At 33.5% G+C, this 13052-nt stretch overlaps 1 protein-coding gene across 7 annotated transcripts in view; it reads left to right on the top strand.

Moving 5' to 3' along the window:
- LOC140447983 (uncharacterized) overlaps positions 1-13052 on the top strand; it is a 157946-nt gene that overhangs the window by 127035 nt on the left and 17859 nt on the right. For all 7 annotated transcript variants that reach the window (XM_072540983.1, XM_072540986.1, XM_072540985.1 and 4 more), the window contains one exon: positions 11577-12603. In XM_072540983.1, the coding sequence (XP_072397084.1) occupies positions 11577-12603 (1027 nt within the window). The remainder of the gene's footprint in view (positions 1-11576; positions 12604-13052) is intronic.

Raw genomic sequence — 13052 nt, 5'->3', positions numbered from 1 at the left:
AACAAATGCTCGACGAGCCTTTGTCAAATGTTTGTCGACAGCTTTTAATTGTCGTCTATATTGGGAGTAATACTGGTTTTCTGCAAGATGGTGCCCGTGTTTATCGAAGAAAATCCAGGACTATCATGAAGACATGAACTTCATATAATTCGAGAACTCCGTCATCGTATTGAATAATGCATCTTATTACGAACAGTATTATCTGCATCAATTAATCATTAAAGGTAAAATAGAGGGAAAACTTAAAATTGAAATAAAAAATTGTCCTATTTACCAGAAGAGCGAAAGACAGAAATGTTTTTGCCACCATAACCGCTCGCTAACCGCCAGGGATGGAGACGCCACATAAAAATGAAGAAGCGTGTGGCCGTGTGGTCAAATTTTAAAGAAATTCTTTATAATTCAACACAACTCATATTATTTAAGGCTGTTTTATCGGTGCATCAAAACCTAGAGACAGTGTTTTCTCTGTTATTTACTGACAAAATGTCTCGAAATTTGGACACGTTATTCGAAATTATGTTGCCTTTAAACTGATGGTTTTACTTTTTTTATTTTTTTGAAACTTCTGTTGAAAAATTGGAATATACTGTTTAACGTTCTATTATAACCAAACTTTTTACGCCCATCACTCGAAAGAGTTTTTTTTTCTGTAATCGTTGATTTTTGTTTCACCTTTCTGTGTCCAGTAATAATCGAGAAAAGCGTGTTCCAACTTTAAAGAAAATTGCCTAAAAATACTGAAATCTAATAGTGAAACGTGTTACTCATCATTGGGCTTAGTTTCATCGTTATCGCCTTCGTGACGTCAAATCTCATGAACGTACGGTCAGTTAGTTCGTGTTAAAACTAATTTGAATGGAGAATAATGTATTTGTTGTCATTAAACTACCCGTCGGCCGGCGGCACTGAGTAAAGATGGTCTCGCGTAAGCAGTGTAGAAAAGTAAGTGATACGCCCATTTCAAATCGCAGTTGGCTTGAACTGCTAAAACAGCCTTAAATTTATCATCGTATACTGGTAAATTTCATTGGTATTCGACTTTTCGATTACTTTTTATCGCTTTAGTTGAAATAAAATCGTATGTTTGTTTAAAACCAATAAAAGTAAACAAACTTTTATTTAGTAACAATAATTGTTTTGTATCAATTTTGTATAAACATTTGATTCCCTGGCCTACATTCCTATGAGAAGATATTCGCATATTATTTAGACAGTATTTTTTACAAAATCCTGTCTTGAACTCAAGACACATAAACACTCTGCTTCACCTCCTTTCCACTCCCTTAGCGTTCACACAATGACATTTCTTCCTAAATATTTGCACAAAAGGCTTAATTACTTTTCACAAAAGATCCATTTTGTCTGCATTGAAGTATGGTTAAGACAATTAAATATATCGCTTTAAGTCATCTGGAAATATTTCTGAGAGAACCAATAATTATCTAATGATTTTTGAGTTTCCCATATGCGCAACATCTGACAACTCGACGACACATTTCCGGAAAAAATATAGCGACAATCCTACTAAATTATTATTATTAATCGTATTTATATTATGTTTTATGTAAATGAATTGGAGTGATTACACATTGAGAGATAATTTTAACAAAACATGACAGTATTATTAAAATTAAGAAGAATATATATAAATTTCGTTATTTGTGCTTTTAGTACAATATTTCTTTGACTTTATCCTCATGTTGATTCGGCTTCACTATTAACATTTTGTCGCGTGTTTTTGTCATTATTCACACCAATAATGATACTATTCGTAGTAGTAGATACGTCTTCTAACCGTCTCTCAAAATGTTCCATTTGACTTCCGCTCTAACTCATTCCAGGGATTTGACGCTCACTGATTCTTTGTATTGGGTGATTATCATTTATTAATTTCCTATTTTGTCATCGGTTAGTACCAAACTACAACATAGTGCTAAATAATATTTTAGCATTAAACTGTGGCCAAACATAGACTTATTTTATTTTACAAACAGCTCTTATTAAGGAACCGGGACTGAAGGCGGTGGATTAGCCGGGACTGAGTGAGATTCTGAAGCCAAGAAAATGTCTTTTTTTGGCCCCTTTCAAATAGCGATGTAGTTTTTCGTTGTAGTATCTATCAGTTTTTTCATTGATAATAGAGAACACATTCAATGCTCCATTCCGCAAAACATAACTAAAAACATTTAATACTGCGGCATTTAGTTTTCAAATGCAGGTCTCTTCTTCTATTTATTCTAACAAATGGTTTTTAACTTCTGCTATATTCTTCTTTGTTTCTATTTAATAATTCCATTGGCTGTCGATGTTGCTGCCAAGATATGCATAAGATTCATTACACTTTGTATCCTTTGTGTTCCCATCTAAAATTATTAAATATAATTTGGTAATGTTAGATGGGTCTTTGTATATTCAACAAAACTTATAAATATCGGAATCTGATATTCTCTGGCTTATTCTATGATGATTCTTATAGTAAGGATTTGTTCTCCAGTATAAATTTTCTATTTTGGCTATTTGACAACTGATGAAGTTTTCTAGACGACGTGTATCATCTTACTGGCGTGTGACATAAGTGCTAGTAGTCTATAGTTGTTACAGTTATTTGTTGGACCGTTTTTATGTAGAGGTATGATTATGGCCTTTCTCCAATCCTCAGGCCAGACGTCTGTGTGCCAGATTTACACAATCGATGTCATATTTCACTTCGCTTATCGGAAGATACTTTAAGACATGAGCAGTAATGAAACCATATCCTGCTGCTTTGTTTAACTTTCAGAGCAGATTCAAAGAGCGTGTCGTCTGTATATTGCATTCGTTATATTTAATAGACCAAGATTTCTACTTGAATTTACGTGTGAGAAGTCTGCCTTTATCGAAGAATTCTTTTGATATTAATTGTGTCAGCATATTGTTTCTGCAGATTTTCTCTATATGCTTGTAGCTATATATGCTGAATCTCTAGATATCTGTTGGTACTGGGAATACCTAAGAGAATGCCGATTCAACCCATTTTGAGTTTTCTGCGTTCTTCAACGAGGTCAAAAGTATATGCAGACATCCACAGAATTTTTACTTTAGTGTTGCAAAAAGGAGTTGCTTATCACAGCCGCAGTCAGCGCTAGGTCGTGTTTTACATTGGCTAATAGATGTTTTCCAGAGATGTTTAATCATTATGTAATCGATTTTATTTCGTTGTCGTCCATTAGGTGAGATCCAAGTGTACCATCTTCTGGGATGTTGATTATACATATAATTCATTATTGCCAAATCAGTGTCAACGCAGAACTGGATATAACAATTATTTAGTTTTTTAACAGTAACACCGATTTTTGAGTTCAAATCGCCCATGGTAATAGCGATTTCTTTATTTGGGATGTTTTAGAGATATGATTTAAGCTCGTCGAAGAAAGATTCAGTTGTATTATCATCTGTAATTGAGACATCACCTGAACCAAATGAACAATAGAGGTGGGTCCATTCAGTCTTAAGGAAATGATACGATCACTGATAGCTCGATAGCCCAGTATGTAAGGATAAAGAGATTTTGAAATCCAAAAGCCAACAGGCAGCAACAGAATCGCTTGGAGAGAGGAAAGTAACGAACACTAACATATCAAAAAAGAAAACACCATGATTAAGAGAGGAAGTGAAGACAAAATGTGAAGAAAAGAAGAACCACTATAACCGAATTAGAAATGAAACGAATACTTTAGTTAGACAAATAAAAAGGGAACATGGGTAGACTACTTTCGATCCCTATTTGCTAAAGGTGACGATAATGAACCACCAACACCAGAGATGACGACAAACGAAGAAATAAATATTGAGGAAGAGGAGGTAAAGAAAACATTAAGGAAATCAAAAAATAGAAAATCACCAGGAGAGGACAGAATACCGAACGAACTCCTAAAGTACGAAGGACTAGATCTGACCAAACAACTATTAAAACTAATCCAAAAAATAATAGAACAAAACAGAATTCCTCAAGAGTGGAGATCAAACACCCTAAACACTAACAGAAGAACAACAAGGTTTTAGGTCTGGAAGATCATGCACCGAAGCTATATTTATAATGAGGCAAGTGCAATATAAATCATTAGAATACAACAGACCGGCATATCTATGTTTCGTGGACCTTAATAAGGCATTTGACCGGGTCAAATTAAAGGACGTTATCCACTTATTGTACGCAAGAGAAGATACCTCTAGGAATAATTAAAACGATCGAAAATACTTACCAAAACAACACAAAAAAAACGGGTGTGGCAGTCCAGTGGGACTGCCGGTGGAAGTTACACTTCTATACACGCATTTGCCGTTACAAATTTATTTGGGAGTCAATCTGCACAATCATTACATATGTAATTCTATAGGTAAGACATATCAGAAAGAGAAACAAAATTAATACCAACTTACTAACAATGAAGGATTGAATCAATATTTTGATGAAAATGTATATTTTTATTTTCATATATGTATGAAAGGAGTTGAATGCAAAATTTTTTTACACATACTCTGCAGTAAAATTCATTGTTTATTTTGTTATTAATATAATAATACAATTGTGTTTTCATCTTGTTCAGCATTTGTGTTTGGGCATAAAATGTTATGAGTATTATTGTAGATATGCTTTTCTCGATTTGAACTGTCTTTTAGCAAAGCAAGTTCCATATACGAGCTAGGCTTTTGCTTATATTTAGTACAAGTTTGTTTTTCGTTGTTAGAAAAGTCTTCTAATTTTATTTTAGAAAACGGTAAAATTATATTTAAAATACCAAAATTTAGACCTAAAATAATGCAATATAAATTAAACTGCCATATTAATAAGTATTTAAAAATGACAATAATATACATAAAAAAAATACACTACAATACAGTGCAACATAATTCCATATAATAATACAATACAAATTAAAATGCAATATCCATAAGTATTTAAAAATGACAATAATGTAATAATATTAACAAAAAAGTCCTCCCCGACTGGGAATCGAACCCCGGTCTCCCGCGTGACAGGCGGGGATACTGACTACTACACTACCGAGGACATAACACACATGTATTTCAAAATTGACAGTTCTGGATCATACAGTGATTTATTGAGATTATTATTTTGAAATACAAAAGAATAATATAATTATGAACATTTAATAAATAATACAACACATATCACATAAATAATAATATTAATAAATATTTTATTATATGTATAATATTATATGTATATATATCTTTATATAATATATATAATATTAAATTATATATACAAAAGGAACATTTTTATATTTGAGAGAGGAAGAGAGAGAAAATATATCTTCTGTCTCTCTCTTACTCATTATCTTACATATGTAATGGTTTCACAGATTCACTCCAATACAAATGTCCAACGTGGAGCGCGCGTATAGAAGTATAACTTCAATAAAAGTAAAAGTAGAAGAAAAATTAACCGACCCTATTTAAGCTGGGATAAGACAGGGAGATTCCCTGAGTCTTCCTCCCTAAGTTGTTTTTCTCAGAATAGAGCAAACAGAGCCGCAGGTTGTACGCGGTAGAAACACGACCTGACACAGAGAGGACAAAAATGATGTTAGAAACAGCAGAGATAAAAAACAACAGACAGAGTCATGTCTACATAAAAAGAATAAGAAGAAGAAAAGCCAATACCATTAATACTTTTTTTTTATTATTGTCCGAGAAACACATGAAATGTCTCAAATTATTTTGTGTATTGCTGCTTGTTATGGAAGTTCAGAAAGACGGGCCATTGGTTCATTCCAGTTCCTTCTCCAGAATAGTTTGTCCGGTTGTCAAAGACTATGGACATTCCACGTAGCTATGTTGTATGGTTTGCGGTTATTAAGTTTATGTTTTTCATCAGTAGCACATTTCACATGTAGAGCCTGATGAGTCACGGCTACATGCCCGGTAACTGATTTCACACAATCCTCTCCTTACCAGAAGATGCGCCGGGTGCCATCTGGATCACGAAGCTCATCATCCGAGGACTTGCAATTATTGCTCACACCATGAACTTTTGTGTATAAAATAAAGGGAAGGTTTCTCGTTGCCTACCTCATTAGTTGGAAATGTTAATAAGGAACTGTGCTTGAAAGGCTAGTGGTATTTTCTGTTTGGACTTAGTAGATATACCAAGTGTCGCGTGGGCAGAGTCACATCTCTGAAGTAGAACTATCATCTATTGGGCGTATAGATGAGTCTCTACTCGCTACTCACTTTTTGTACAGGAGGTCATTTTTCTTCTGTTGAAGTATTGGGTAAATCTCGTCCAAGCCCGGTAACTTATATAGCCTTCATTACTAAAACAGGTCGTTCCTTTTTGACTTTGTTGTTAAATCTGTGCCAACAAAATTTTCATCATCATTTATTTTTTTTATAATTTAAAAGGGAAATTCCCAGTGGTTGGCTAGATACCATAATTAAAAAAAACTTACAATGAAATAAAAACTTCTTTTTCTAAAATACAAAATTTTTATGAATTTTTTTAAAAATGATCCAAAATGGATTTAAAATTTTTAGAACGTTTTCGATCCCATCAGATTATCATCAGTAAAAAACCTATAAGTAAGTATAACCACTTAAAAATGAAAACAAAAGAGTAAAATGTTGACTTGTGAATTGAAAATGTGGTGAATACTTAAGTCTATAAAATAGTTGGAACTAGCCACATAATGAGATCAGATGACCCTTAAAGTACAATATTTGTAATTACATAATAATTAATAAGACATTAGGGCGATGATAAAGGATAACATTTTTTAAGGGAACGTACAATTTCCCCTCTCGAAAAAGGGGATCTTACGTCCTGAGAGGTATCAACTAACTGTTGACGGAAGGAAATAAAAATTGTTTTGAATAAGAAGACCTTCAAGACAAGTGATAGGTTAGTTTTTAAAAGATAATCAGATAGGATATGCCCATTAAAGGTGTTATATATATATATATATATATATATATATATATATATATATATATATATATATATATATATATATATATATATATATATATATATTCAGGGATTCTAGAGTATTCACTGCCTTCCCTCGCTCAACCGTTTCCATCTCTCTCTGTTGTCCCATTCTCCATAGTTTAAGCCTCTCTTACTCATGGCGTCGTCTACTTCGTTCCTCCAGGATTTTCGGGGTCGTCCTCTTTTCCTCCTTCCTATGGGGCTCCATTCGGATATTCTCTTTATCCATCTGCTGTCGCTAGTTCTTCTTACATGTCCATACCACTTATGCAGTCTTTTTTGTTCTATATATGTTAGTATGTCTGTTTCTATTGATGTTCTTTGCTTTATTTCGTCATTACTTCTCCTATCCATTCTATCTTACTGCTGTTTTTCTTGTTTATGATCCAATTTTCAGCCCCATATGTCATAATACTTCGCACTAAAGTTTTATAAATCTGTGTTTTTATCTTCATATTTAGGTGTCTATCGCACCATACTGAGTTAAGTTGTCGGATTGCTGCTCTTGTTTGTCCTAATCTTTGTGTAATTTCTTCCTCTGTTGTTGCCTTTTTCGTGATTATAAACCCCAAGTATTTCAATTTATCCTTTTCTTTGATTGTTACGTTGTCATCAATCTGTAGATCTTCTATGCCTTCTTAACTTGTAGATAGGTACTCTGTTTTCGCGAGGTTAATATCTAGGCCAGCCTTGGTATATTCTTCTTGTAGTTTCTTCATCATGTAGCTGAGGTCGTCTTGGTCTTGTGCAATCACTACTTGATCGTCTGCAAAGCTTTGCAGTATTTAAAATCAAATTTATATTATTGTTTTCTGTATTCTATATTATTGTTAAATGATATATTCAGTTTTTTTTTTAATTTTTTGATGTGTTTCTAAATAGTAGACCAAAATAATTCCATGAGAATGTCAACTGTTAAAACCTTTTTCCCTTTTTTGATAGTGAAGAATCTTTCGGTGACCATTCATTTATGCCTACAGCTAAACCACAGGAAGAAAGGAATGGCGACATTAAAAGTGTAAACTCTTGACAATTGACAGCAACAAGAATGGAATGAATACACGAATACAATAGTCAAATTAATTAGAGGAGAGTTATAAGGTTGGCATAAAATAGAAGTTCTAAACACAAGCAATAAATTAAAAGATAGGTTATTTTTCCACTATAGATAATGGAACTATTAGAAAAAGAGATTTACTCATATATATTAGACTTCTGGAATTTATTCACATTATATAATGATTACCAAGAAAGCAATAAACGAATTAAATACGTTTATATTCTTAGAAGTCAATAGTACCAAGAATGTAAATTTTAGTATTTCTTAGTGTTGTAATATTAAGAAAAAGTGTATTCAATACAAAGTATTTTTCTTTACCTGGAACAACCTTAAAGATAAGCTTTTCCTAAAAATAGTACAAATCACACTTTCCCAGTACATAGCCCAGGTTTATGGTATATCTTCTTATCAGTTAAGGTATTTTTCAATAATTTGCTTTTAAATTGTTTTTAGAATTGCCTTCATAAAAGAATGTAAATAGATTACTCATAAAAATGAACATACTTTAAAAATAGTATAATGTGAAAATTATATATTACATATAAAAGTATTTATTTATAAATCTTAATAGGTCTATTAGCTGAAAAGTTTAATTACAATTACTACATATTTACATTTTTTTTAACCAGTTCCTTCCATTTACTTATGTCCAATGTCTTGGAAATTCCTTTTTCTTTTCAATTTTTAATATTACTTTTTTAATTATCGGATTTTCCTTTGATAGAGAACGTGATAAATTCGTTACAAAGTGCAACAGTCTCATCATCATAATCCCCCAGCTTCTCACCTTGTTGCACCGTAAAACATTTCTCAAAATCATTCTCACCGTTACAACATAAAGCCTCCTTAGAGTTAAAACTAGCCTAGACTTCAACTTGGAGCCTCTACAGCCGCTTGACTATCTGCGTATATATTTACCCGCTTAAGTTCGAAAGATATCATGTTAATTTCTCTTGCACACTGCAAGATTGGAGATATCTTTGCCTGAAATATAGAGGTATATTCTCCTGGAACAGGAATTGCTACATTTTACTACTACTGAATATTACTACACCCAACTCTTCTGTAATTTTAAACCCTTGCAGTAAATATTAGTACCTGCAGCCTGGGTTGTGTGTTCCTTTTGTTGCAACCCTCTTGTTTGCAGATCTTAGATGTTTGCAAGTACTTAGGCCTATATCTTGCATGTGTGATATATACAATAAAACCTCCAAATATCGACGACGAAGATTTGTTGAAATTGGTCGATATGGGAAAGTGACTGCTATTGAGAGAAAGTCATGGATAAATACAAAAAATACGTATTATTTTTGCTCTTTGTCAAAATAAGATTATCTTGTGTTCAGGTGACCACTCCATAGTATGTACGTGTTTGATTGTAATGACTATTTCACTAGACAGATATAATGAATACAGACAAAAAATCAGGATTTGGCTGCCAGTCAGATAAAGAAATCAAAAATTTGGTTTCGGAAAATGTCCCATTGAACACGCAGAGGTCCAGAAGCTCTATTTGGACCCAATTTTCGGAGTTCTTACGGGTGAGAAATTTCACGCTTGAAAGAAGTACTACTATAACGGAACTAGCCAAATTTTTCTAGGATTATGCCTTTAACATGAAAAAAGGCAATGGCGAAGACTATAAAGAGTCGTCTGTACAAGAAAAATATTTTACGGAGTACGGCATAAAAATCGACCATTTCATAGATATATCTTTCAAATCTATATACTAAAAAATAGAAAATACCCCCACTATTTAAAAACAAGAGTTTTCAACCAATGTATACTTCCTCTTCTCACCCACGGTTCTCAAACTTGGACGTTTAGAAAGGAAAACATGGAAAAAATAGCAAAGACCCAAAGAGCCATGGAAAGGCAAATGCTGAACATCAGGCTATCAGACAAGAAAAGAAATACTTGGATCCGCAACAAAACAAAAGTGACCGATGTATTAACGCAGGTAGCAAAACTTAAGTGGAAGTTCGGTGGACATACCATAAGACAGAAAGACGACAGATGGAATAAGATGATTATATAGTTACAAACGAAAAAGGTATTCTACTAAATGGTTACCGGCTAAACAACATCAGATATGCAGATGACACCATAGTATTTGCGGACAACTACTTAGAAGATGTACAAGTTCTTATGAACAAAATCACGTATTACAGTCAACAATATGGACTCAATATAAACGTTAAGAACACAAAGTTTATGATAATTAGCAAGAAAAGAATAACAGAAGGTCAACTCTACGTCAACCAATCCCCTGTAGAAAGAGTGACGCACTACAACTACCTCGGCACCATAATAAATGAAGAATGTACCAACAACCAGGAGATTAGAGCACGCATCGAGGTCCACCTTCAATCGGATGGGGGCCTTCTACAAGAGTCACAACCTCTCTCTTGATACAAAAGTAAGAATGCTGCGATGCTACGTCTTCTCTGTTCTTTTTTATGGTGTTGAATCGTGGACCTTGAACGAAGATATGTGCAGAAAACTGGAAGCATTTGAGATGTGGCTATATCGGAGAAGGCTTAAGATCCCGTGGACTGACCGAGTCGCAAATGAGGAGGTCCTCAGAAGAATGAATAAGAACCGAGAGGTACTGACCACCATCAAATCCCGAAAGTTATAGTTCTTCGGACATATTATGTGAAATGAATCCAGATATGCTCTCCTTCAAGCCATCCTGCAAGGAAAAATATTTGGAAAACGAGTTCCAGGAAGAAGAAGAAAATCTTGATTAAAGAACCTCAGAATCTGGTTCAATACAACGTCTGTGCAGCTTTTCTGCGCGGCTGCAGATAAGATAAAGATTGCCATGATGATCGCCATCATTCGTAACAGATAGGCACATCAAGAAGAAGAATATCCAAAGCCTGCTACATTATGCTGATGGGTTTGCTACACATTTTTCTTCATTGAGTAGGATGAGTGATGCTTCTTTGATTTTTCCCTTTTTCATTTATGTTTCCTTTATGATTATTAATGCATTGTTCCATTGTTCTTTGTGTTCACGAAACACATAATAAATTCAATTGTGTCAATTGCCGCTATCCACCCAAAGCATCAACCTAAATATTGTTCTTTAGTTGGTCAGTTAAATCATTGCTTATTTACTTCATCCAAAATGAGCGTAAGTTCAATATTTTATTAGACTGTTAGTAATATTCTTAATTGTTTACAAGCAGTTTACTAAAGAAAGTGTACTGTGAAACTTTCAAGAATAGTTAATTTCAATACTGGAAACTGTATTTGCTTGTTAACTCCTCTGTTATTATGTTATTATGTTTTGTGTTTCTGTTAAAAAAATATGTAATTGAAGAGCGTATAATCAATACAATCCACTACAAACATAACTTATTACATTATCCTTAGTTAAATACAATTGAGCACTAAAAATTATTTTTTTTTCCTCACAAAATGTTTTTTGTCATAAAAAATAAGAGGTTTTTTATTATACTTTAAATTAAATACTATTTATATTATGCTAATGGATTTATTTTGTTTCAGCTTGAATAAAATGCAGATTATGGAAAGTGTGGTAGAAGGTTGCAATGTGCAACCTTCGTCGCCCGGCCATGCAGAAGAGCGAGATCAAGAAATAATTAACAAAAATGAATCAAGCCTAGAAGAAACAGATAAAAAGCCTTCAAGTGATAACGAAAACGAAAGTCAACAAATTAAAGAAGAGTTCCAAGATAAAAACAAATTAGAAACTATTTCTAACGGTGTTAAAGAAGAACCTGATTCCAGCGAAATTCAAGATGATAACTATAGTAATAGTAGTTCGCCAAATGCAGAAACCAATAAACGAAAGTCCGAAAGTGAAGAATATCCTGTAAAAAGACTGAGAGCTGAAATTCAAGATAACTTCCAATCTAGAGATAAAATCATAAACGACTTCATTGAAATGGCCGATTGCAGCAATCTGGAACAGATTAAATCATTCAGTGATCAACTACTAGCAGAAATCAAAACTCTAAACGAATTTGCTAAAGAAAAAGAAAGAGAGTGGAACAACATAATCCATTTGAAGAAACTTAAAGAAGAGCTCCTTCTTCGAATGCAAAGAAAAAAGCAAATTTTGGTCATCAACGAGAAATCTGACTACAGTGAAATTTTAAACGAATCTCAAAATAGCAGTATTGAGGAGAGGATAAGAAACACTTTACCTCAAAGTCTTTTAAAATCAAATTTAACAAGCTCCAGCAAACCATACATGCCTTCTTCCGGAGCTAACGGTAATATAATCAGACAAAAATCTCTTCTAACAAAACCACAGTGCAATCTGGATCTCAATGGCGCCATTGACAAAGGCAAAAGACTTACCTTAGATGTTCAATCTATTATTGCTGATTACAGACAGAGACATCCCGAATCGGTTCCGCGAAGAGGGAGGAGAATCAGACAAGGTGAAGCGGGTAAATTTGGAAACAGTATTATAAACTTTTCGTCGATGGCGTTAGGCAGTGGATCGCAAGTGAGGCAAGGAGATGTTAGCAGTGACCTTGGACTTCTGCTGAATAGTATCAATATGGTAAGATTTTTTAATACATCAGTTATTATCGCTGTTTTTTGTCGTATGGAACATCTTTTTCTTTTAAGCTTAGACTTATCTGGCTATTTGCCTCCATTCGTTTCCACTTCATACAGTAGCACTGGAAAGATATAACAATATGTCAGTCCAATGTGAAGGTCAATACTAATACTAAGATCGTGGCTGCAAAGTACGTTTCTCATTTTTACAAAAGCATATTGGGATTGTTCTATTAGGCTTTTAGTTTCTGCGGTTGGATCCCTGTTCCCATTGGTATTACTGCCGAATTACATGAGTTTCTCAACTCTATCCAGTATAGCATCTTCCACTTTTATACGGTCATCCTGTATATAATTTTGTTTACTGGTTGAGTTTTAATCCATACGGATCACAGGTTTGTTTTGTTTTGTTTATTTAGATTTTGAAGATGTTTTCCGCAATTAGCCAGC

This window comes from Diabrotica undecimpunctata, chromosome 8 (assembly GCF_040954645.1).
Source record: "Diabrotica undecimpunctata isolate CICGRU chromosome 8, icDiaUnde3, whole genome shotgun sequence".
Taxonomy (NCBI): domain Eukaryota; kingdom Metazoa; phylum Arthropoda; class Insecta; order Coleoptera; family Chrysomelidae; genus Diabrotica; species Diabrotica undecimpunctata.
Note: the sequence above shows the minus strand (reverse complement) of the source record. Positions and strands in the feature narration are given on the sequence as shown.